This window comes from Diaporthe amygdali (assembly GCF_026229845.1).
Source record: "Diaporthe amygdali strain CAA958 chromosome Unknown NODE_56_length_267093_cov_64_804720, whole genome shotgun sequence".
Classification (NCBI taxonomy): Eukaryota; Fungi; Ascomycota; class Sordariomycetes; order Diaporthales; family Diaporthaceae; genus Diaporthe; species Diaporthe amygdali.
Window position 1 is genome coordinate 240741 of NW_026517076.1, and position 25536 is coordinate 266276.

Consider the following 25536-nt stretch of genomic DNA (forward strand, 5'->3'; position numbering starts at 1 on the left):
CTCGAGATGTCGTCTCTTCCCACTTCTGGACCTGTCGGTGTCTTCCGGCACATGATTACGGCACCGGCTTCTGAGACTGCGGGCCTGAGCAGTGCGGCGCAACTTTTGGGCCTGCCTTCTCAGTAGGCAAGCTCGAAGTTCCTGTTGCTTGTACGCATGTGGTTGACTATTTACAAATCCCCACAGAAACGACATGAGGCCGCTCAGAGCTACGACTACGCGCGCCTATGTGACCCGTGTCACCCTCGACTCGGCCAGTTCCCTGACAATTGCGCTTCGGCAATCTGGGTCACTAATTCTTCGGTTGCAACGACCCTGCAGTGCACCTCGCCCTATGGCGTTTGAGAACCGCGCTTTCTCTGATGTCTGATATAGGTCCCCCAGTCACATTATACCCCATCCTCCGGGGCAGAACAACGGAAGCTCTGGCTTCCACAATCGCCGCTGCCCTGTTTCTCCATCATCAGGGACCCCGCTTCGCCTTGGAACAGGGTGCCAGCAAAGTACCTTGGGCTCTCTGCCGTACCCTGGAGTACCTTCACGCCCCGTTGTTCATCCCCTCCCACGCACAGCAAAGAGCAGCGAAGTCCCCTGTCGGCTCTCGCCTCCCTCGCGGGTTCGGGGGCCATTTTCCACATTCACAGCCTCTCCAAGCAGGCCCCATCGTTGTCTGGAGCTTGATCCTCGCGCTCGCGTGCACTGGCCGTCCTGCTGGCGTCCTTTGTTCGCGGCTCTCTCTCCCACTTGGAGAGAGAGCATTGGCAACTTCCCACACCATCTCACCACAATACCACTCTCCCCTTGTTTTGGCCTAGTGTGCTGGAGAACTTCGAGGGAAGGGGCCCCCTGTCCATCAGTCTGGAGCCTGTCGACGGAGTACCATTGTATTCCCGTTGCATCACGCCTCGAAGCCGGGGTCTCGTTTCTATACCCAGTGGGTAGGCCATGGCATAAGATCCCCAAATTATGCTACCGTCCCTGCTCAGCAGAGGTAAATCAAGTCTCCGCACCATCTCAGGAACAGTACCTGTTTCGCACATGGCTGGCGGACCGCATGTCTGCTTTACTGTTGGCCAGCAGAGAGCCTTAAAGAAGGTACCTCCCCTCGGCATCCACACCTTGCTAGACTTTTACCCTTCCACACGACACCAAACATCAGACGACATAACAGTCCTCACCATCGTGTCAATATCGTCTCTTCCTAGCCCGACACATTTTTCCGTGAAGTATAAGTACCACATCGCCACTGGGAAATAATCAGACAGCCTCGTCGAAGGATGTTGGCTTGGTGGCTATGAGTTGTTGAGGGAATCGAGTCTCTGCCACCACCGCCGAAGTATCTGACGCCAAACTCCAAGGAAGCAATAATAGCCAACCACGTCAATTACCGATTTGTACTCAACCACACCTTTCGGTAACAAACCGCCACTCCTCCTCCGCCACTCTGTCGTCGACACATGAACTCGGTTGCTGTATTACCAGCAACGGCGCAACTACTCTACAGTCCGCGAAGAGCATCATCGACGGCGAGGCGTCATCTGCGCCTACTAAGCAGCAGACTCTCCCCCCAAGTACCCGAGGCAGCCCTACGGGGCTCCAGTCAGTCAAATTCTTTCCATTCAGATTCCGGCTCCCGGCCAGGGCGGTTCGCTCTGGCGGACCCCATGCGGCGGAGACACGCTGGCGGGCAACTACCGAATAGGAGGGGACTACAATGTCGACTACTCACCACAGGACTCGCATCCGGGCGATCAGGGCCAACAGCCTCATGGGTACAGCTCGCAACATCACCGACCCTCCATCCATCACACGGGGCCCTCGATTCTCCATGACAGTCCCACAGAGCCTCACTACACAACCATGCAGCAGCAGCAGCATCACCACCAGTCCGCACACCGGCCGCTCCCGGTCCTCATGGACCCGGGGCAGCTGGGCGGACACCCGGGAGCGCATCGGCAGTCCTATCCTGGACCTTCACATTTTGGTGGGCCCGGTCCGTCTCCGCACTCAGTAGTCGCTCCTCTCTATCCCTCTATGGCGCCGGGTCCAAGCCCTGGCGTCAAGCGGTCCAGGCCAGACGACCTTGATCTTTCGGTACATGGCATGCCGGACCTTGAACAAGGGGACATGGATTCGATGCAGCAAACCCCGCTTGGCGCCGCGTATGCCCAAGCTGCCGGCGGGTCATCCCACCCGACTCATCATCACCACCGTCTCCCGGACACAGGGCCACCATCGAAGCTGATGCGGCGGGACGAAAATCTCGGGGGAGGAGCACCGAGTGTTGTGGGACAAGAGGGAATGCCGGAACCAGCGCCGAGGCCCAGGGGACCTAAACTTAAGTTTACACCGGAGGATGATCAGCTGCTCATAGATTTGAAGGAGAACAAGAGCCTCACGTGGAAGCAAATTGCGGACTTCTTTCCTGGGCGCTCCAGTGGCACCCTTCAGGTTCGATACTGTACAAAACTCAAGGCAAAGACAACACAGTGGACAGACGAGACGGTGAGTGTCCGATTTCCTTCAGCTCGCGTCTGGACAACATCTCCGCCAATTTACTTCCTTTTCAGGGAGACTGCAGTAAATCTTCAGGGTCAACAATGCTGATTTACTTACATACAGGACTTAAAGCTACGCACCGCTCTTCAGGACTATGAAAACGAAAAATGGCGCATTGTTGCGAACAAAGTTGGCACAGGCTTTACGCCCGCTGCTTGTCGGGAAAGGGCTGCCCAGCTCATTGACGAGAACTTATAGCAATCAGCGTCCTCTCCAGGAGTCTCTGCTCCTGAAGGGGACACAAGCGTCTATTCTCAGCCACACGCTGAGTCTTCGAACCCTGTCTACACGCATCAGCCCTCCCAGCCCTCGAATACGGTCTACACGCAGCATCTCCAGCAGTAGCAGGAGACCGGCTGCTTAAAAAAGCGACAGAGACCAAGCAACCATCACAACGCATCTGTCGTCAGCCGACTGTTGGCTGGATTCCCACGCGTCTTGCGACAATCAGCGTGACAAGAGCGTTATCTCTTATCATACCGGTGCCTTGTCGGCGCGCGTTACACGTTACAGGTGTCTTTCAATCACACCCCACAGAAGGGCTCTTGACTGTCGAGACGAGTACCGTACCACTGTCGTTCTTCCGAATTGTACCTTGTCCTGTGGTTCCAGCGACGGCGAAGGGCTTCTTTTACATCGCCAACGCTTTTCCCATGTCTTCAAATCAACTAGGAGGAGTAAGCCCAGATGGAATATAATGTTAAGAGATACCCGATCCTTGTGGATTCTTGCCCTACACCCTTCGATTGTGGGGGTTTTCTTTGTTATGACTTTCCCACTTCACCACCACGATAGACTGGCAGCTTGCACGGTCCCTTTGGGCCTTTTACGGCAGATACGTATACATGGAGGGAGGGTCGTTCTGGTATACGCGTCACGGCCCATTTAACGATACACTCGGAAGCTCTCTCGGGCCCCACTACGATTCTTCAGCAACAGCGACGCATCGACGACACGCTGATCCGGGCCTGGCGCCGGGTTGGACCTCATCCTCCCCTGGTCGTCAGTAATGTTTGGAATGGGGGGAATCATGCGGCCGAGCAGGGATAAGGTTTGACGACCTGAGCAGGGGGGAGTCCTTTTCGGTTAAAATACCATTTTTGCACATCTTGTAAGGCGTCAGGAAAATCATAAAGGTCGGGACAGGGATTGCAAGAGCAGCACCATTGTTGGCCTGGAGATTGGCATCTTCGCAAGGCATATACTTGGACATATCATCATCACCGTGTGTCTTCTTTGTCAAAGCTCCCTCTGCTTCTACCAGATACATATTTACACTCAATCGATGAGTACATAATCCTAAAAAAACTGGTCTAATCCCGCAGCCATGAAGTTGCCACTGTTTCCAGCCCGTCTGTTTCTGCATAGATTGTAGACATATCAACCGAAGCGCAATACTCACCTTGTTCTTTCGTCCACACAGATTCTGAAAATACGAGCAGATCAATTTGCCGTTTATGGAAGATTCTGGTACATCGTAGTCCGCCTAGCACCCACCAAATATGTAACCAACAGGCAGGGCTGCAGCTGCATGTGGCAAGCGACTAATCAGGTGCGGAGTGCTGCCGATCACCTCGTGTGAAATCACAAAAAAAAGAAAGAAGCAGCGTGGAAAGCCTTGCTTTTCGCAGCAATTCTACAAACCATTTCCGCAGGGGTGGGCGGGAGGCGCGTGGACTGATCGTCGGCCCTCTTCCCCGTCCTCTTTCGGCCGGGTTCCCTCTTCCCAGCCGTCCGTCCCATCGAACACCCAAGGGCCATGCCACCATGCCATGCCGTCAAAATGAGGTGACACATACCAGGTACCAAACTTGGTCAAACCAAGGCTCTCTCTCTCTTTCTGACTTTCTGCCACTCACTCCCGCCACCCCGCCCACACACACCCTCGTCCGCCTACCCGTGTCCCCCCCCCCTCCCTCCCAAAAATCCTCTTCCACAGGAATGGTCAGAGAGTGCCGAACCGAACCGTCGGGCCTTGCCACCACCGCCACCGTCCGGTTTTTGTCGCTTTGAAATGCAATGTAGCTTAACAATCCTGATAGTTGCCGAGAAGCTGGTCCGGCCGCCTTTCTGGCCTACTTTATCTATCTACCGTGGCATGGATGCGACAACGTTACTCGGAAAGGAGGAAAGAAGATTTTGACGCACAGATGGGGGGGAGGGGGTATTGCGCAGTCATCAGGTGAGGACGGATACTTTTTCGGTACCAGGGCGAACTGGTTCCGAGGTGGCAACAGTACATCCGAGCAATGCTACCATATTCTCAGGCGGCGCGCTTTCTATGGGGAGGGCGGGGGGTGATTTCTTTTCCTCCTCTGCCTTGAGGAACGCACACACAGAGGGACAAGATCTGTTACCAAAGAGATGCTTAGAGGATGTGAAATAAGAAAAGAGCACGGAGTTCGCCATGTCGAAGTCAATTGCAGATACCAGATCCGCTGCGACCCACGGTTCAAAGCGTATCTTCACGGGAGAGATTGCCGATCGACCGCTGCTCACCGCGACAGCACAGAAAACATGCCGAAGCTTGGGACGAAGGGCGCACGTCTGCTGCCACCGCTCATCTGATCTGTTGCGTCTCATGAGCAGCTACAACCCTTTGTGCGCAAGCGCGGGACCCTCGCCATTCCCGTGGTGATGTGCGCATACCACTGTACATGGTATGAGTGTGCGTGCGTGCGGTGCGTGCGTGAGAGACATCGTGCATATGCAGCTGCGCGCTACCTTCGCCCATCCATCGATGCAATGGGGCAGCGAACCCTTGACGCCTCGATGCGCGGTGTATCAGCGAAGGGTTGGTACATCGAAGGCTACCGTAGGCACAGGCAATCATACATGGAATGTGATGTAGAAAGTCTCCGCTTCGGTCGCGACGGTGTCGAGGAACACCCTATGTGGTATTGCTCACACAGTAGGACAGGCCGGCTGCTTCTGGCATGTCAACCTGACGGCACCAGCAATCGGGTAGGTATGATTAGCGGCAGGGATAGACAGAGACAGCAAAAGTAGAGCCGGGTGCGGTTTTGCTTGTCGATGCCCACGCCGGGGATTTTTATTTGTGCCCGGTCTCCGGCGCCGCCGGGTTTCTTGTCCTGCAGGACGTTGGAGAAGTCACTAAGTAACTCAACCACTGGCGCGGCGGGCGTACGCGCCGCATGAAAAGACAAGATGTGAGGCCTGATGGCAGTTTCCAAATGCTGCAGCTCGCGGCGTCAAGACGTGCTAGCTTCCTTTCGCTGCCCCAAGTCCCGAGTCCAGGTGTGGTACGGCCCCTCCAATGAGCTCCAGAGCCATGTGTTGTCAAGACATGACTCTCGAAGCTTGCCCACGTGGTGTTGCGTTGCCGCACCACAGCTGACAGAGCTGTGCTACAGCTCGACAGCCCTCAACATGAAACACGCATGCACAGCTACATGAGCGGTCCAGACCTGCCGAGCCCCCCTGTGGTGGGTGGGACTCTGTTGATGGTTGCTTGGTTGCGTCTGCAACTGCCGTGCGTGGTTCGACAACAAGTCGCGGGGTTTCGATGCAGTCAGGATCTCCTTGTCGTTGCCCTGCTACACGAGGGTTCGACTGGGAACCCGCCCACGGGAATGACAGTGGCAGCTTGGATACATCGCTCGCTGCGCTCCTGAAGCCACGCCGGTCTGCGCCTGCGATACAACTGCAGACAGGTCCTCACCAGTGGCTCTCCTCTGGTCACCTGAGTACGTGTGATAAGGCTTGCTTAAGTCGAGTATCAGCAGGAGCTCCTGCAGCCATCTAGACGCGGCGCACTGCACAATAGGCCACGAGCTCGCAGCTGCGGGGGGAGCTGCAGGAGGAGCTGCAGAGCCAAGATTGCCTCGGGAGATGTGTGAGATCGGTCATCGAACAGGCCGACAGGCTGAGAACGCGAGTCAGCTCTCAACCCGGTTGATAGGGCATATGCGTCGTGATTTCAAAGTTGATGGTGACGGGGTCTCATCCGACTGCAAGGTGAGGAAGAAGAAGCAAGTGGTCGGTTCCAGCTGCCAGCGGATGGACCTTCTTCACCCAGTCGATCCGCCGTTGGTACTAAACCCCGGTCGGTCATAGTCGGTGCGGGATGTTGCACTGACGGGGACATTGAAGCTTATCTGCGCCTTACCTACTTGATCAGCTTCCAAATCTCGGTGTGCTCCATGTGTGTATTAGACTGCATCTTGGCCATTGCAAGGCACCTCTCCCTTCCTCAGCGTGATGCGCCGTGATCGAGGGATCTTGCTCAATTTGTCTCTTTGCTCCCATCCTATTTTTCTTGGTCGCCAACATCGTGACTTGATCAGGAGAAATTTGTCCAATTCACAGCTCCATATTTGCAAGATTCTGTTATGGTTCCCGATTTCGTGTAGACAGATTGGTTAGTACCAACTGGCTGAAGTTAATTCCCCACGGCCATTGCCGCGATCCGCAGGAGCCTTCCGGGATCATCTGCCAGCTAACCGGCGGATGCTTGTGCCAGACCTTCCGCCGTGGAGTCAGTTTTTGCTTGTCTTGGCCGGAACTTGTGATACGCTGGCTGGCCAGCATCAAGATTGAGCCTGTCGCCCCGCCAAGGTCGGAAGCTTTTGGTCATTTGTCCCATTCTTATCGACTGCAATCCTCCGAAATATCGAAGGTGGGAAATCTCCGACGCGGCCGGCTCAGGCCTGGGGTCAAGCGGCCCACAAAGTGACCGTCTGTCAAGCCTGCTCAAGCGAAAACGGGTCGCAACATCCCTACGTGTGCCTGGTGCTCACTGGCCGGCCAATCGGGGATTTGTGCCCATCTGCCTGGCTCCAGCGACCCAGCTTTTTGTTGGAGCCCAGCTCCAGACACATGCTAGCCAGGCTATCCAAGTACTCTGTGCTTGGCTCTTGTACCGGTCTTGTACCTGGCCAGCTTTGAGGTACTTCTGCTGAGGTCGCGCTCGGGATCCTGACAGAGGGATGCAAGTATGCAGGAATGCAACGCTACGCAGTCTCGAAGCGAAACTTGTCGGTCTGAACAACTCGACATGGGTAGATTGCCGCTGGAGACGGAGATGAGTTGCTAGGCTCTTGAGTTCTTCGGATCATCAGACGGACCCTGATTCGACTCAGCGGATTCTGCCCTGGGTACAAAGGATTGCTGTCTCGGCTTTGTACTTTTACCCCAAGCCCCGACAACAACCTTCAGCGCGGACAAGGTCCATACCGGTAAATCATGCAAGCTGGAGCCTTTCAACAGTTCAGACGGTCTAAGAAATTGCTAGAGCTCGCGCCGCTTGTTAACTGCAATTTCCATCATCGTTTTAAGCGCGGCGGTGTCGTTGTCTTTCGATTGGCTCAAAACCCAGTTTCAGCGAGAGGTGACGAAGGCGCGATTTGCCATCCCACCGATATTGCATGAGAGGACCAATGCTGACCATTTATCACGCAGTTTCTTGAAGACGCGCCTGAAACATGCCGTAGTTCCCAAGACGTGCGAGTGGTAGAAGGTGTCCAATCAACAGTACATTGTGAAGGCACGCCTTAGGCTTGGGCTGCGACCGGCTTGGTGCGCGATATGCGCCAACCACCACCAAGGCGACCAAGATGATGTGTGGGAAGCCATTGTGGGGCCTTGATTCCTGTTCCGACCGCGCCAGTGGATCAGACTTTCCAATTGTGGAGGCCGGGACGAATAGTTGCAGCTGGTTGCAGCTTGCGCGCTGCAATAACAGTTGCTTTATACGTGTATAAGACGGCGACTTATAGGGGCTATACGTCGCTCCCTAAGGCACGCCGAGGACCTGGGAAACTGGACACAGTGCCGAAACCCCAGCAGCCTCTGTAATACGAACAATCCACGCCGACCTCATCTCCTCCATGGGCCTCGATGATGTGCATTGACGGCTTGTGGGGGTCCGATGTAAGCATTTATGAATTGCAGCCCATCAGACGCGGGACGGGAGAGCGGTGTGCCAGCATCTGCGTGAGATGCTCAAGTCTTTCAAGAAGGATCAATCGGAGCAAATGTTGAAATTGGAAGCGGACCGCTTCTTCACCAAACTGTTGGTACCGATATGCTAGTCGCCTCTCTGGGACAAGGCTCGCGGCTATGCGCACAGAGCTGCAAAGCTGGCCCTGTCAGTCTTTGCTTTCCAGCCGTAATATCGGTACGCCTTCCGGATCCTTTCCGAGCAGAGTTGAGTTTCATCAGTATTATGGCATCGTCGTTACAAAGTCGAAGAGTTGGCCGGGTGAGATTCGGCCGGATAGCAAATGCTGCGATGAACTGTCCAAGTCAAGTAGCTTCATCCCTGAAGCCGTTGCCAATGCCTTGTCTCCCGTCTCGACCTTGACACGTCTCGATTAATGCGGCTGTATTAATAATTCTTTATCAACGGCACAGAAGCACACGTCTGCCGAGCTCTGCCTTATCGAGCTTCACCTTTCGTTCTACTAGATCAATCACGATCTTGTGACTGCTCACGTCTAGGCCCTGGTCTAGCATTTCGGCTGTTTCAACCAACCAGCCGTTGAATTCTCCGATTTCTGTCTGCTTGCCGGCTTCGATGTCTTGAAACATAGAGCTTTTGTTGTACTTTACTTTTTCTCCAACCTGATGTAACATTTCGCGCAACCTCGTGGCAGAAAGACGCTGTATCAACGCCTTCTCAGACGACTCGTCACCCTGCAGGATCTGTGTGCTGCTCTCATGTCGCACTAGGGCCTGGAGCACATTGCTCGTTTCGTTCAGGAGTGCATCCATCACCTGGACAACCTCGCCGTCCTCGTCGGCAAATAGAACGCCATTCTTGACGCGTAGGATCGCACTGAGTGGATTTATAATCATATTTATGACGATTTTCTCCAACTGGAGGATCCAGAGTTGGGGTCGTAATACCGCTCGAGCAGCAAGGTGTGGTGCCTTGGTGATCATCTCAGTGAGATAGCTGGCGTTTTCTGGGTGCTTCTTGCTCGAGCACACAGGACCGATCGTTATGTCAGCCGGAGCAGCGTGAACGCTTTTGAACGCTCCTTCAGAATAGACACCGTGCATAGTTACTCCATGCAACCAATTTGGATGCTGACTGCCCGGATATCGGTGTTCATTGTAAACAGGGCCATGCGGAGGCCATAGTCGATTCATACCGTTCTGGACAAAAAGGACGGTAGATGAACTGTCCAAATATCGACGCAGGGAATCAAGCTGCGGCATGGCATCTGAAGCCTTGGTAGCGACAATCAGATTGCCGAGCCGGTCTCCGTCGGCAATTTCTCTCACGGGACCAATGGTCGGCTTTTCCGTAGTCCACCATTCTATGTCGAGATTCGACACACGCTCTGGCGTTCCATACCGGGTAATCTCGATCCCTGGATTGGAGGCCCAGTGCTCAAGGAGGCCACGTCGGTGGACGACAAGCGTGATGGGAGGGGGGTTGTCAAGCTGCGCAAGACATGCCGCGTAAAGTCGCCCAAGATTCCCCACACCTAACACATAGATGCGACGCTCATGGTCGCTTCGACTGTGGATCCGCTGGTTCTTAGGTGACTTCGGTATCGCATTGCCCTCCAGGTTCTCCAAGGTCCAGGCGAAAGGCCTGGGTGGGCTCGATGTGTCGTCGAGGGCTGTCTGTAGCCATAATGGCCTCTCGCGCGGAGCGCCAGTCGATCGCTGGGACAAATGACGGGCACTCATCCGTCTTGAGCCTAGCTGTGCCCTGAGGATCCTCGAAAGGGGCATGGTCTTGAGATGATGATGTGTGTGATGCCCCTGGCCTTCTGCGGTAGGAATGATTACCCCGACCTCATCGACGGGGCAAAAAGAAAAAGTAAAAACTCGTGTCGAGCGCAATCTCAATTATCCTACTAGCGGTTGATTTACGGTCTTCGAGGTCGCACGGTAGAAAGGGGACGACGCGTTGATCGATTGACAGAGATTGTCGTGACGTGCAGGAGGTGCACATTGTGAGGAGCGCGCCTTCCCAGCTACATGTGGTGAACCGTGCACCCCACGTCCAGGTACGTACATGGTGGGCACGTATGACTTGCATGCATCAACATCTAGGGCAAATTTCTATTCGAGTGGATTTAGTCAAAATAAAGTCTATCAATACAACTCTGTTGACATTACTTCTTTTGGGGCAGCCCATCTTGGGATACCCTGACCGTGGGATAACTCAATTGTGGATCTGAAAAAGAAACTTCTTTCCTGGTTTGTACAACATATAATAAACAGGAAAATGAACTTTGCTCCAAGGATCATGTAGTATGGAGTCTTGTATGCTTCTGCAGACTTACAGATTCAAGTCTGTATTGGACAACAAGAGTCAAAACTTTGGTGTGGCCATCACCTAGGCGCATAGCGGGACCACTGTTTTCTTCACGTTTGCCCTTGCTCTGTGAATCATTGACTTATGAGGATGCCATCGGCCTAAATCAAGTCTTCTCAATTGGTTTGAATGCAAATTGAACTGCAATTATCACAAAAAAGGAGAAAATTGGCGCATAATATGACATAATTAGCTTTCAGGGCGACCTGTTGTGTCCCAAACTCAGGTAAGATGATCACTGATTTTCCAATGAGGATAGCCTCTACTCCTTGTTCAACCAATTTATGGGGCCCAGATGCTTTTGTGGGGGGAAATACGGAAGCTAGAGTAAAGAAACGATTGATATTTCTCACGGGCGAGGCAGTTCTTCTTCCGCGTTGCGACTGCTTCCAGACCAACAGCTAGTCAGTCTCACAGATCTTCAATGCCACGCCGAGTGTTTTTGACCAGATCAGATGGTTGCTTGCAAATGTGAATTGGAGGGCTTGAGGCGTAATGTTTAGTTTTTGTTTAATTTGCTTACCATTGGCTGTGGGCGTGTAGTGGCAGATCAGATGAGGCAAAGGATTCAGCCACAAGCCATGCAGCAATGGTCTCAACAGGGGAAGGCCACACGGATTCAAGGAAGCATAACCCCTTCATTCTGTTCTTGTTGATGGAGCCAAGGACTGAAAATTGCTCAAGCAAGGCATCTGACACGAAGGCTGCAGATTCTCGTACAATATCAAAGGCAGACCCTCTTCGTTGCTTACTTCCAGTCTGTTCATTGTAGATACATCTGGGACGTTGGTCTCTTCTTCCCGCTCTCAAATTTTTCATATGGTCTGCCAAATCAGGATTCACGATATTTCTTGATACTTCTGGTCGTCATGAATGTCCAGAGCAAAGGTGGGATACATTGGTTACTGCAGATTCCACTCTTTGGCCATTTGAAAGGTTTCTGTTGCTGAGAATCGTACTGGAGTCAGGTATTCGTATCACATGAATCCAATGAATCCCAGTATAACTTCGTCGTTTCTGGAAATCGAGTCTTTCACCTCGAAATTCATACTGTCGACAGATGTCTTGGCCCTCAATATTTTCGAAGAAGACGGGCTCATGTGTGCACTGAGATCATGAGCGAGTGGATTTTGGTTAACCACAGCCGGGTTCTACCGCTGATGCACTGTCAGATGTAAGGATGAGAACCGAGGGGCCAAGTTCTTTGAGAAATGCTATGGCACCCTCACAGTGGCCCTTCTATCTCTGGGTGAAAATACTCCTTTGTGCCTGATAGGAACATATCTCAAAAGTCACCATGCACGATCTCATCGGTGATATCTGGATAGACAGAGAAAGCCGTTGCCAGTGTCGCGTGATTCTCAAGAAGATCATGTTGGTACGAACATTTATAGTGCTCAATGACGGCTGTAGGTGCCAAAATGAAGTGCGTGCACGTAACGGAGCATTCCTTGATGCGGACGACCTGTCGGTGCTTTCCTAGAGTGTTGTTTGGATGTACACAATCAGGGAAGGTATCTGGATTGATACCTGACAGGAGTTATAAAGTCTCACGATATTGCAGCGAGCCACTTAATTAGTCTGTCTGCCGCGAACCAAACGTCAAGCCATAGAGCAGCTCGTTTTTCGTGGTCTTCCCCGGCGTTATAGCGGGGTCTATTCAAACGATTCAGCGTCCTTCCACAATTTCACAGTTAGAAGGCACTTAGGACACACACACACACTTATTAGGACACAATATCGCTGATTTTGGTGCAGAAATCATGTTGATTAGAATGCATGAGAATCCTAACATAGAGCGTATACAAATAGGAAAGATAGAAATTTAGATGTTCAAGTGCCACAGGCAAATGCAGTCTTTGAACATAGACCTCTGAACGAAGCCTAGATCATATTTTTATAGCACTATGGGGTCGATTTGAGCACCAGAGGCGATAGAAAATTTGAAAACCGCGAATTCATTGGAATACTGCTGTAGCAAGGTTCTTGTGGCAAAGGAGGCTCATGAGTGTGCATTACAAGCAAACAGAGGAAAGAAATCAGGAACCTGTGTTGGTTAACAACCATGGGGCGATCGAAAGGGATAATGGACACATTCTTCTTGGCATATTAGGTCTTGCTGTGTGTCGGCTTGCTCTCGTTGACAAAATCAAAATTCTCCGCAACGTCGGAATGAAAATTTTGATGGAGCTTTTCCAATCACACTTGAATATGCCTGAAAAGTCAGAGTCTGCCCTTGGTGTTCTCTGTCTTCATGGACTTGTTCAGAGATACCGTTGCTTTTGACACAGCTGCGTCTCGCCTCGGGCGACGAGCTGAATCCAGTCCTGCTCAGTGCTTAAATCTAGAGCCAGTGGGACGGCCAAGAGAACGTTGACTCGATTAGAGACTTGGGTGGAACATTCCGACGTCTCACAAGTTGTGGGCTCAGCTAGATGCTCAGAAAATATAGCAAGGACCAAATTCAACAAAAGCACAACTGGAACCAAGTATGGATCAAGTAACGAGGCGCAATCCTCATCCTTTGGAGTCATCCACAAATGGTTATCTTGCCGAGAATAGCCCTGCCAATTAGTGGCTATTTAGCTATATATTATCCTACTAGAGGTCATCCCACTAGTCATTACTATACGCTTGTTAAGTGTATACAGAACATTAGGATCCCTGCGCACCGTATATGTTCGGACCACATGCGGCTAGTGGTTCGGGAAGAGATCTTCAGATAGTCCATCTGGGTAGCTTGAACTTTATATTTAGTGTTGGAGTCTTAGGATGATCAAATGTTTTCGCCACGGACTCTCTCCAACGTCGATGAGTGGCCATGGACTTCCGCTTGGGGTTAAGGCTCGCCATGTTTCAAGATAGCGGGACGACGTTTCAACCGGCTCGGCCCAGGAGCAGAGCCACGTTGAACGGCTCTTAAACATGACACTCCCATCCATCAGAAAAAGCCGGAAAAGTCTGCTGAATTATTGCAGCGATCAAAAAGCAGTTAATTCCATTATCAGTCGGCGAGTGCAAATATACCTCATGATTTGAGCCCCCGATCTTCTTGATATCGCCGCGACGCCGACGATGAGGCTCCTCCCACCCGTGCTCCTGAGCCTGGGCCTCGCCCTCGCGCAGCAACAGGCAGCGCCATGCAACGGGCACAGTGAGCTCTGCGACCGGCGCTACAGCAACCTCACGCTGGTGGGCTCGCACGACAGTGCCTTCGTGGGTACCGGCGTGGCTGACAACCAGGAGACGACCGTCGCCGCGCAGCTGGCGCAGGGCGTGCGCTTCCTGCAGGCCCAGACGCACTTGGACAACAACACCATCAAGTTGTGTCACACGCTTTGCGTTCTCGAAGACGCGGGGCCGCTGGCCACGTACCTCGGCGATGTCAAGACGTTCCTGGATGCCAACCCGCGCGAGGTCGTCACGTTGCTGCTCACCAACCAGGATGGCATGACCGGTGCGGCGTTCGATGCCGTATTTAGGGGTGCAGGGATTCAGTCCTATGCATTTGCGCCGGGGAGAAATCTGACTCTGGATCAATGGCCTACCTTGGGGCAGATGATCGACAATGGACAGCGGCTGGTTGTCTTCATGGGTGCGTGGGTATTTCCAAAGGAAGGCGAGGATAGGGAAGATATGCCGGCGCTGTGGGCTAACTTGAAGCGACAGACTTCCCAGCCGGAGATCCGGTGCCTTACATTCTCAACGAGTTCGACCCGTACATCATGTAAGCCTCGAGCAACCACCAAAATGCGGACATGGTAATGTCTGCACAGTATCTGCCACATCAAAAGCTAACCTCGCCGCTGCGGACAGTGAAAGTCCGTTTGAGTACGTGTGCCAGACATAGCATCATCCCTGGATGATGCGGCATCGAGCCACCAAACCACCTGACTAACACGTTTCTCCCCGGCAGTTTCACTGACCCAGCATTCGCGCAATGTTCCATCGACCGGCCACCGGGGGCGTCCCCACAAGGACGTATGATTCTCGTGAATCACTTTCTCGATACCAACATCTCAGGAATTCTCATCCCCAACCGCGGGGCCGCCAACGTGACCAACTCGGCCGCGTCCATCACTGCGCAGGCGAACATCTGCGTCGGACTCTACGGAAGCAACCCGAATTTCATACTGGTGGGTTATGCCGGAATGCGAACTACTTCTCTTTTTGTATTCCCTCCCTAATGCTTGAGTGACCGGCTAACATCCCGTGTACACAGCTTGACTGGATGAGTGTTGGCGATGGCATGGCTGTGCAGGCTATGATGAACGGGGTGCCGTTTATCCCAAGCCCGAGCCCAACTGCGACCGGGGTGCCAGGCGATGCGGCTTCTTCGTCGGCTGGGAATAGCACTGGAACTGGGACCGGGACCGGATCCGTGACGCAGACAGCGGTGGCCGGGAACACATCCGCCTCTCGTGGAGATATCCTACTAGCGCCATCATCCCAGATTGCAGCAATCCTTGCTTGTGCTGTATTGCTCCTGCTAGTGGATTGATAGGCTTCCGATGAGTAGGTAGAGGGAGCAACGAGACTGCCTGAAAGTCGAGCCGAATATGCTCGAGCGATGTGGTCGAGGGTAAACCCCACCACGGCCCGGTCATCGACATCGATTTTCCCCGGGCAAGCTCAAAAGTCCAACTCGACTTGGCAGCCACCAACAACATCCTCGACTCTGTGCTGCTAAGGACGTGTTCAGAGTGCGGCAGGACCAGGGCGGCGCGTCATGCAAAACGTCCTCTGGCGCCAGAGAAAGCAACGATTCGCCAGTGTGAGCGGAAGCTGTATGCCAATCCGCGTGTCAGGAAGCAGAAATATTCAGCAAGGTCATCGAAACATCCTTTCCTCTGACTCCCAAATAAATCGACACCAAGACCAAATGGCCTCCACAACAGTCACCGCCATTATAACTGGCAGGGAAACCAACATTCTATCCATAATTAGTTCAACCTTCAACGACACAACCTCCATGATATGACCTGCGCTGCGAAAATACCCGTGGGAAATTTCTAGTTGGATACCTGCACCGGCACAACAAAACGTGGGATAACCTACTATGGCATAACCTCCTGTAGGATGATCACTGTGGGAAAAGTTTCCATCTCGATATCTGCATTATCTATTGCAAAGAGCAGTGTTAGACAACGGAATGACACAGCCTAATGGGTATTTTATAATTCAAAATCAATGACGATTCTTCAAATGACTACAATTTGAAATAAGTACCATTGCCTAATCGATGACACCATAATCGAAAAAGGTTCATAGTTATTTGTGTACCATGTGAAGTTTCAATTACACCACAGCGTTGCAGGATTATAGATCTGACGTGCTTTAACCCCCGTGTCTGCTGCAACAGGACTTGCATTTGTGTGAAGGGCTTCATAGTGTCTAAATCTCTCTACAAGGCGCTTCCTACCCATGTTAGAAACCAAGTCTTAAATCATGTAGCGAGATTGGTACACGTTTCATCCAAAATCTCCTACTTCGCACCGTCATTCCTGCCTCGTTCCAAACAAGCTCCCTACTGGAGGGAACTTCTTGTCACTGAGAATACAGCAAATCTGGGGTGTCTTTGGACTTGTCTGCCGTGTGAAGATGGTTAATACGTTTCTCTGCGAGAAGTGCTACCGAAGAGTTCATGTGGAACACCGGACGACGATCGCCGGCAACAGGAAAGCAGAGGGCCATCTTTTCGAAATGAAGGCGCACAGCGGGCAAGAAGTCAATAGTTATTCGTCGGCAGTGCTCTCGGCGGAAAACCCCGTCTATCGCCGGCAGTATCGTGGGCGCTTCGAGTCGACAGGACACTCTCGTGAGTCAGCAAGAGGGAGAAGTGACATTCGGATTGGATAATGGGGACAGTGACACATATTAGCTGGATCTCGACTTAGGAGGGCTGGGTGGGTAATCATTGCCGGTTTATACATTGAGTTATGGTGAGGTAAGTGAAAAAGGGGGGGGGGGGGGAAACCAACCTTGAAAAGCAGGTATTAGTTATCGAGGGTATTGATCGTCATAGCTACCGTTCCTCATCGGATACTTACCTTTGCCCATAGACCCACACTCAGACCCAATACTGTATATCCCACTTACATGAGACGGGTTTTACAACATCACAGCGTAAAGTTTCGATTCAACAATAACAATACAATCGTTTTTTGACTCTCATCTACATATTTGTTATAATTATAATTAATATTGCAAGAGTCTTAAGACTTTAATCAAGAACACTTATTATACCGTGTCATTCTGCAATATCTTCCTGAGCACACAGGGGCGGCAAGGGAAACCCTGCTTAGGGCCCATAGTTTCGGGAGATCGACTTGGCACGTCCATCATGTCAGATAAACTCGGTTCAGGAGGTGGGATCGCCAAAGTCTGATTGATGGGTATCAGGTAATTCCTAATTCTAAAAAAGAGCCCCTAAACATTAAATCTTAAAAACAACCCACTCTTCGGGGCATCGTCCCGCTGACCTGGTTATGCCATGGCTCATGCTCGGTAAATCATCGAATCCTCAGGAAGTCATCACGTACATCCCTTCTTCCCTCCCTTTCTATATGCAACGCCTAACAATGCTGAGGTATCTAAACATTAAAGCCAAAAATTCGCGGATGCGTGAAGTGGTGAAGAGGGTAAGGGGTTGAGAGGGTATATCGTCGATCCCACCACGCTATGTTGCAACACGACGCTTCACAACTGTAGCTCTTCAAGCATCCACCTTCTCGTCATCGACCTCCTTGGGCATAGCCTGCGTCGCGGGACCAGGGCCTGCCGCACCGCTCTCGACCCTGCTGAGGCCACGCGTACGGCTCTTACCCGAGGCACGGCTCATCTTCTTGACCAGCTTCTCCATCCTGACCTCGCGCTCGACCTCCTCCATGGCCTCGTCCTCTGCGGCCTCTGGGTCCTCGATATCAACGCGGCCACGCATCTCGTCCAAGACCCGGGCCGCCTCGGCGGCGAACTTGCACTTGGCGCGGATCTTAGGTCCGTAGATGTAGAAGATGATCGGGAAGGGGATGCAGGCCACCGAGAGGAAGGCAGGTATCGAAGCCGCCCAGTGAAGACCCAGGTTTGTGTACATTTGCTCCGTGAAAAGAGGGAAGGCGGCGCCGAAGAGGGACCGCAAGACTGAGTTTGCTGCCAGGACTGAGGCTGCGAAGACGACGTCTATTGGGGACAATGTCAGTATACTTCCGGACGATAGAATGACAAATATCAAGGGTTGGACGGTGAAGCTTACAAGAATCGATCAGGTAGTTCAGCAGTGACAAGAATACCAGCACGATGCCTACGGCGAAGAATGCACTGCCGATGATAGGAACGATCCAGTGAACACTGTTGCCGTTGGTCCAAGCGAACCAGAAGAGACCGACAGGAATGAAAGCCGAGCCAACGATCGCCATTGGCAGACGGGCCTCTGGAGGAGCCATGCCGTTGTGTTCCTCAGCGATTCTCGCATATCTCACGTTGTCAAACATGGCATATGCGACTGCAAACACCATGCCCACGGTGATACCCAGGAAAGCCAGACCAGCCTGGCCCGGACCCCAGCCCTTGGACAACTGGAACACGATGGGAAACGCCGGGAACATCATATACAGCGTTCCATACACGATTGCCATGTAGATCGACGTTAAAAGGACGATAGGCTCCCTAAAGAGCAGCATCCACGGCCGGGAAAGGGCGATCTTGAATTGCTGCGCCATGGTGTGGTGTTTCTTGTTGACGTCCATTTTCGAGACGTAGACCTTGCCGGTGAGCTTGGAGAGCTTGGCGGCACGAATCCGCAGGAGCACGGGGGCGTAGGTCTCAGGAACGAGGAGGGAGCAGGTAATCCACAGGACACCCGTGAATATGGCCATGAGCCCCTCGATCCATCTCCAGCCCTCAGCCTCGCCAAGGAAACCGCTGACGATCGGGCCTTCCCACAAGATGTTAGCTATCGGCGTGGCAATTAGTCAATAATGCAGGAAGACATACCTAGTGACGGGCCCAAGAAAGGGGCAGCAGCGAAGCAAGCCGTGGCGAATCCTCTTTCCTTTTGCGAGAACATATCCGCAATGACACCTCCCGAGTTGGTCAGGGGCGACGAGCCGAAAGCGCCTGCAAAGAAGCGGAGAACGACAAGGCCAGCGAAGGACTTAACACCAGCAGCGCCGGCATTGAATGCTGTTAGAGCCGCATACGTGATGGTAAACAGTATCTGCCGGCCGTAGAATTCACTCGCTGGTGCCCATAGCAGAGGTCCGACAGCGAAACCGACGACGAAGAGGGACAGGCCGAGGATGGAGAGCTCCTGGGACACCTTGAACTCGGCGATGATGTATGCCAGTCCGCCGGAGAAGGCACTGCTCACGAAGGCGACTGCGAGGGTAGAAATGGCCGTAAGGATCGTCATGCACCATTTCTTGGTGTTGGTCCATTCCTGGGGGTTGTAGGGGTCGCACGGCGTGAAGTCGACAGCGTAGGGGCTCTCCTCGGTTCCCTGGCCGGGATATCTCCACTGCAGCGCCTCCCTTGTAACGCCCGCCCGGTCGAAGACGATCTTGAAGTGGTTCACGCTAGTCATACCTGCGTGCTGCGACTGGACATCGGCCTCAGTCGCGGTAACTGAGCTCTCCAAGGACGTGCTCGACGGTGAGTTCGTCATTTTGGAATCTGGGACCTATGGTGTTGTTCGACGGTGCACCAGGAGACGGGAATGGGACGGAAAGAGGAGGACTGCGTCCATATGAGGTAGAAGCGGCCGGCCATTCGACAAAATTCGTCTCGCATCCCTCTTCGGGTGGCCTGCTTCCAGAGCTCCACACACACCCATTTGGTCGGTTCGCGATTAAGGGGCAGCAGCCGAGATGTCTCCACCCGAGTGCAGTGATTGGTAAGGCAGAGCGATGAAAGTGGGATGCCGAGGTCCTGACTTGGAGGGAAACGACTACCCAATGGCACAACATGGCAGCGCGGCAAATTCCTTGCAAGTTCTGCCCAGAAAATTCGGGCCGGACCAGGGCTTGCTGCGTATCTTTGCGATAAAGCGGCTCTGCGGGTCCCACCACCGCCCTGCTCTAAGCTCAAGACGATCAACGCCAAGCTCGGCCGGTTGCGGTGCCTCGGCTCACTACTCGTTCCAGACGAGTAATTCATAATCTCGTCCCACCCGCTCGGGAGTCCAGAAGCTTTGTTATTTTGAGTCCGTGGGGTATCCTGGCTGCCTCGCCACGGCTGACAGATTCATCATTTGTGAGCACGGATGGATTTGCAACTCAATCGTGTCTGATGATACCCAGGTGAAGATCTCGGGGCCGGATGAACCAGATTCGGATGTAACGGTTTGATGAAGCAGTTCCCTAGCGTCTTTGTTCGCGATGTTTGGTTACCCAACTGACACTGTTTAGCTAAGCAGGATGCGTCAGACGAACTCCAAGGATCATCAGATGATACCTGATCCTGGTGGCACTCAGCTTACAATCCTCCCGATAACGAGGCCCCATCTTCCCGACACAGCCCTCGACAGCTCATCATCATGTCAAAGTCCAGTCCACATTGTCCGCCGATGAGCTCATGTGAGACTCCGGGTCCCAAGGAAGATTTTGCCAGCAGGGTCGATCATTGACTTGCAGAGGCATAACACGGACATCGCGCTGTTCAAATTGTATTATCCTGTCGTAAGCAGCGCCGCTGTGGTCTTGATTCTGCCACATGGCTAAGGCTGGGCGATTTTCGCCTTGAGCCACTAGACCCGGCTCCGAACGAAGCGCCGATGGTCAAGTGGTGGCACGGCCGGATTCCGGCTTAGTCGTCGAAACCACTCCAGGAGTCCGACTCATCATCTCCGGTATTCGCTACGTCAATCCCGTGGCCGTTGGCATTCGGACTTTGGGCATTTTCCAACGGAAGATTGTTGTGGGTCTTGTCTTCCTGTTGGGCACTCTGGCTGTCCACAGGAGCTTTCCCCTTTTTGGGCTTCTTTTTCTTGGTAGGGGGTGAAGAGGGCGCGTCGAAATCTGGATCGCGTACAAAAGCCGCCACAAAGAATCCCATGACACCTCGCCCATCATCTTTGTAAGCGCGTATGCAGGACTCGGCCACCTGCTTGTCACCATCGCAAGCTTCAATCTGCCCCCGGACGGGCCATGCTTGCATCCCGCTGACTTGCTCCTCACGAGGCAAGACACGCCATCCGCGCTTTTGTCCAACGTCAGACTGTAATGCTTTCAGGACAACTTGCTCGTTCTCCTCGGCATGGATGGAGCATGTTGAGTATGTGATCTTGTGTGCCGCCGGAAAACTGAATGCGTGTAGTAGCAGCGTCAGCTGAAAAGAGGACAGCGCTTCGAGCCGGGCTTCGAGGTCCTTCTCGGAAGAGACGACGGTGGTGTTGCCATCATCGTCGATGATGACGTGTTCTGGATCCGGATCATCGACTGGGCGTTTTCTCTTCTTGGAAGATATTGTTGATCTATTTGATGGTTTACCAGCGGTGGTGGCGCCATCAGCTGAAGGTAGATGTAATTCTGGCATGTCATCTCGCCCAACAATACCACTTCCTGAACAGCTTGGGTCGAGAAGTATTGCTCTGGTGTTGGTAAATCTTTGATCCAAGGGCTCAACCTTCAGAAAGTCCTGACCCTGGTGGATTTGAGTAAAGCTGTCGGAACCGGCTATGTTGACCATCTTTTCGAGCGTTTTTGCCCGTCTGGCATCTTTCTCAAAGGCATGAATGCCACTGTCCGGCTGTGCCTGACCATCAACTTGCGATCCGACGATCGCGGCAACGTGTGTCGTCTTGTTGCCAGGGGCCGCGCATCCATCGATGACATCCCCCTCGGAAGGTCTTGGATCAAGCAGGTAAGCTGGAAAGCAAGACGCCTTGTCTTGCAGTATGATCTGACCGGATTTGTAGGCAGGGCATCTTGCAAAGTCAAATCTAGGCGACACAGCCACGAGATTGGGAATGTGCTCGTCGATGTAGATGAGCTTGCTGGCACTGCTTAGTACCTCTTGTACAGAATCTGCCTTCTGGTGGTCCTGAAACGTTGTCGACAGTTGTTTCTCGAGTGTTGTCTTGAGGGTATTGACCCGTATCCAGCGAGGATGCTGGCTGTTGGCGTGCAGGCTTGCTTCCACCTGTTCCCTGAGAGCACCGACGGACGAGCACTTTCTGCGTACCTTGGCCCGCGTCAACTCAGCGCTCAACCGGGATTTGTGTCGGCCAATCGCGGCATTAAGGCCATGTGAAGCTGGCAGGGCGATGCCACCCTTGGCAAGAAGAAAATCATGCACCAGGAGGAGTGACAGAATTGGTGTGAGCTGTGAGAACAGGTTAGCAGATGCAAAGACCAATCAAGGGGGGATTCTTACCTTTTTCTCGTGTTTTAATAGCTGTGAGTGATCAATGACTTCGGCTAGAACTGCAGACCATTTGCATGTCTCCAGAGCCAGCGCATAAACCTGGTTCGGAGGAGACTTCAGGTCTTTCCTGTTGAAAACTCGGGATCGCAGATTCCCTCCCGATGACGAGTCTTGCTGCAAGACAGATGCAGCCTCATGATAGAGAGACATTTTGAGGGTCAAGGTAGACTCTCAAAATCAAATAGTACTGGCTCGCAGGACTGGGACCTTGAAACGAGCATTGATGGTTGTTGACCTAAGAGCATGGTGAAGTGATGCAGCAAATTTGATACCGAGATTGACCCCGGCCAGAGAAAACGGCAGCTGCCGCGCCACAAATTACGCTAAAAACTCTAAGTCTGGCAGGGGTCCACCGCCTAACCATCCAGGCAAACCAACACCTATCGAAGTGTAAACCAAAACAACGTGACTTGCTCTTGAAGCTATTTCTCTTGTCAGAAGTTCTTTCTTTTAGATTTCGGAAAGGGAAAGACCTGCTATATCATCTTATGCACACCCGCTGCCTTCTGGCAAGTGACTCACAACGGAGGGCTGCCAACATGGAGGAGAGCTTGTTTAGCAGGGTAGCTTGCCTCCCTTGTGAATTCACGAACTAGGAAGAGGCTCTGCTGCAAAGTATCAATTTTTTGATTCACTGTATGAAAGTTATCCCAATTGAAGGGCAATTGATTCCAGGACAGTACATCCCATCAGAGTTTATCCCATTAAAGGTTATCCCAGGGGAGTTTAACCCGGTATCCCAGAGGAGGTTATCCCAGGGCAGGTTATCCCAGGGGAGGTTATCCCAGAGAAATTTAACCCAGTATCCTAGGGCAGGTTATCCCAGGGGAGTTTATCCCAGGGGAGTTTATCCCAGGGGAGGTTATCCTAGGGGAGATTATCCCAGGGGAGTTTAACCTAGTATCCCAGGGGAGGTTATCCCAGGGGAGGTTATCCCAGAAGAGACTATCCATAAGAAAAGGTTTTATCACCTGGATAGATATCGTGCACAGCTTGTCCCGACTTACAAGCCACATACAGTCTGAGCACTTGTATCAATTCATGCCAATGGGAAATTGTTTATATTGTTGTAATGTATACACACTCGCAAGTGTCACTTAGACAAGGACAAAAGCGTCAATCATAAAGTCATCATGATGAAAATGCCCTCCTTTCTCCTCGCTACACCTACCCTAGATGTTCAGTCCCAGCGCCGTGCACTTTTCCCATCGCTCACCACCAACCCGCCTTCCAGCGAAGTCAGATTCCATGTTCTATTTCTACCCTAAGTCGCTCCGCGTGTACAAGAAGTGAAGTATCCGCCCTAATCGTCTAATGGCAAGGCTTCCGCGCGTGCCCAGTATGAAGTGAAATGGTGTGCAAATTCTGGAAGACTGCAACAGCTTCCCTCGCCGTCTACCGTCTGACCCGCCTGGCGTGTGGCGAGCGCTGCCTAAGCAGGTGCTCGTGAGCATGGGCATGTGCGTGAGCGTGCCCCACATCCCTCTTGCGTGCGGACGGCGTGTCCGTCTCCTGTCCCTCGTACACCGTCGAGGTGGTCGTGATCCAGAGCGTCTCCCAGACGGTCGAACAATCTCCGTTTGGAAGGTTGACAATGGCGGACGAGACGGCCGGTGGGTTCGCGGCGGCGTTGGCGGCTGGGGGAGCGGAGTCCGGAGCGGGAGTGACCTGTGCCGCCGGTGGGCTGTTCTCCTTGGGCGTGGCCGCGACTTCCTCGTTCCCGGTGTTGCCGGTTGCGAGGACGATGGGAGATGATGAAGAAGAGGAGGCGACGGGTTGCTCAGCACTGCTGGCGGCGCTGTCGCTACCGCCAGAAGACCCAGTGTCGGAGCCAGTGTCGGAGCCAGTGTCAGAGCCAGTGCCAGTGGCCGATCCAGATCCAGATCCAGATCCAGATCCAGATCCAGTCGACGGCACGCTTGCCGAACTGCCTACTCCCCACCCGGCCAGAGGGTTGTTCCCCGGTAGGGCGTTCGAGGTGCCGGCGATCTTGTTCTGGGCCGGCACAGCAGCATCGCAGGTCGTAGTCCTGTCCCTGACGGTGACACCCCCACACTTGTCCATACCATCATCACCAGCGTTGCAGGTGTCAATGATATGCTGCAGCACATCGGGCTCCCAGGCCGCCAGGAAGTCCGCGTGGGAGGAGCACCCCGTGAGGTCGCCGTTGGCAAGTACAAAGGGCTGGTACCCCTGACCGGGCGTCCACCTGTCCTTGAATGTAGGCGTGTTCCAGTACATCTCATAGAAGAGGTGCGGCGTGTGGATAAAGCCCTCGGGGCAGTTCTGCTTGCCCGTTGCCTTGTTGGTGGTTGGGTAGACCATGTTGTTCTTGAAGTCGGTCAGGCCCTTTGAAGGGTCGTAGCATGACGGCAAGTGCACATCCTGGCGCAGTGGGGAGGCATAGCCGTCGCACTCGGCGAAGGGGAAGCCCTGGCCGGCGCCCTGGTTGTTGGGGTCCTGGATTCCAGCCTTGCTGCCGTCGGACTCGGAGGCCGAGGGCCAGCCGGGGATGTTGTAGTCTGAACGGGGACAGGTGAACTGGACTGGCTGGGCAGCACTGGAGCCGTCCAGCTGAAGCTCTCCGCCAAAGTCTGGGCAAGTGCGGAGGGAGGCGTCCCCTGCGACCATCTGCAGACCAACAGGGAAGGCCTTGATCTCGTCATCGGTGGGCTCGAAGAAGTAATACACATTCATGTAGAACATGTCGACCGGCTCCACGGTGCCGGCTGCCTTGTCGTGGAAGTACAACGAAGGCACCCAGTACCCGCTGAAATCTCCCACGATGAGAGCGTTGCTGCAATTCGACTCCATCATCGTCTCGCCGGTGGCCGAGATGCCTATGTTACTCCCCCCCATGAGAGTGTGCATATGGGCGGAAGCCTGGCCGGGTGACACGATAGGATCAACACGGTCTTGCAGCAGGGGCCCATCTCCATAGAATCGCAGGACGGCAAAAGTTCTGGAGTCCTTTGCTGCCTGCACAGTGACTGCAAGCGCAGCCAGGACAGAAGCTGAGTACCTCATTTTGATATCTTGTGAGATGACCCTTGGGTGTGGGTACTTTCAAGACTGGTTGTATATATGGTTTCAAGAGAAGGTAACTGCCACTGGGACTGTTTAATTGGTGACGCTTGAACTAAGGCAAGCAAAATGAATGAAGAATTGCCACAGGGACAAAATTTACTATCCACTTGGGAAGTTGAGGCTTTGTTGTGATGCTAGGGGTGCGATCTGGCAACGACTGATTCTGAAGG

The 25536-nt window shown here is 53.1% G+C and overlaps 7 protein-coding genes across 7 annotated transcripts; 3 read left to right on the forward strand and 4 right to left on the reverse strand.

Moving 5' to 3' along the window:
- Nucleotides 1-6: 6 nt before the first annotated feature.
- Nucleotides 7-370, forward strand: J7T55_011177 (uncharacterized protein; the record flags this gene model as incomplete). Its single annotated transcript, XM_053135586.1, has 2 exons — nt 7-122; nt 187-370. 2 exons carry the CDS (start codon nt 7-9, stop codon nt 368-370), a joined length of 300 nt encoding a protein of 99 aa, XP_052986816.1.
- Nucleotides 371-1457: 1087 nt separating this feature from the next.
- On the forward strand, nt 1458-2904 carry J7T55_011178 (uncharacterized protein; the record flags this gene model as incomplete). Its single annotated transcript, XM_053135587.1, has 3 exons — nt 1458-1503; nt 1559-2505; nt 2758-2904. 3 exons carry the CDS (start codon nt 1458-1460, stop codon nt 2902-2904), a joined length of 1140 nt encoding a protein of 379 aa, XP_052986817.1.
- Nucleotides 2905-8922: 6018 nt separating this feature from the next.
- Nucleotides 8923-10269, reverse strand: J7T55_011179 (uncharacterized protein; the record flags this gene model as incomplete). The annotated part of the gene is made up of 1 exon (XM_053135589.1): nt 8923-10269. One exon carries the CDS (start codon nt 10267-10269, stop codon nt 8923-8925), a length of 1347 nt encoding a protein of 448 aa, XP_052986818.1.
- Nucleotides 10270-13933: 3664 nt separating this feature from the next.
- On the forward strand, nt 13934-15359 carry J7T55_011180 (uncharacterized protein; the record flags this gene model as incomplete). Its single annotated transcript, XM_053135590.1, has 5 exons — nt 13934-14453; nt 14528-14585; nt 14675-14689; nt 14775-14994; nt 15081-15359. 5 exons carry the CDS (start codon nt 13934-13936, stop codon nt 15357-15359), a joined length of 1092 nt encoding a protein of 363 aa, XP_052986819.1.
- A 2214-nt stretch (nt 15360-17573) lies between these two features.
- Nucleotides 17574-19520, reverse strand: J7T55_011181 (uncharacterized protein; the record flags this gene model as incomplete). The annotated part of the gene is made up of 3 exons (XM_053135591.1): nt 17574-18037; nt 18111-18791; nt 18851-19520. 3 exons carry the CDS (start codon nt 19518-19520, stop codon nt 17574-17576), a joined length of 1815 nt encoding a protein of 604 aa, XP_052986820.1.
- A 1139-nt stretch (nt 19521-20659) lies between these two features.
- Nucleotides 20660-22429, reverse strand: J7T55_011182 (uncharacterized protein; the record flags this gene model as incomplete). The annotated part of the gene is made up of 2 exons (XM_053135592.1): nt 20660-22177; nt 22229-22429. The coding sequence occupies 2 exons, from the start codon at nt 22427-22429 to the stop codon at nt 20660-20662; spliced, it is 1719 nt and encodes a 572-aa protein (XP_052986821.1).
- Nucleotides 22430-23674: 1245 nt separating this feature from the next.
- On the reverse strand, nt 23675-25306 carry J7T55_011183 (wsc domain; the record flags this gene model as incomplete). Its single annotated transcript, XM_053135593.1, has 1 exon — nt 23675-25306. One exon carries the CDS (start codon nt 25304-25306, stop codon nt 23675-23677), a length of 1632 nt encoding a protein of 543 aa, XP_052986822.1.
- Nucleotides 25307-25536: the final 230 nt, after the last annotated feature.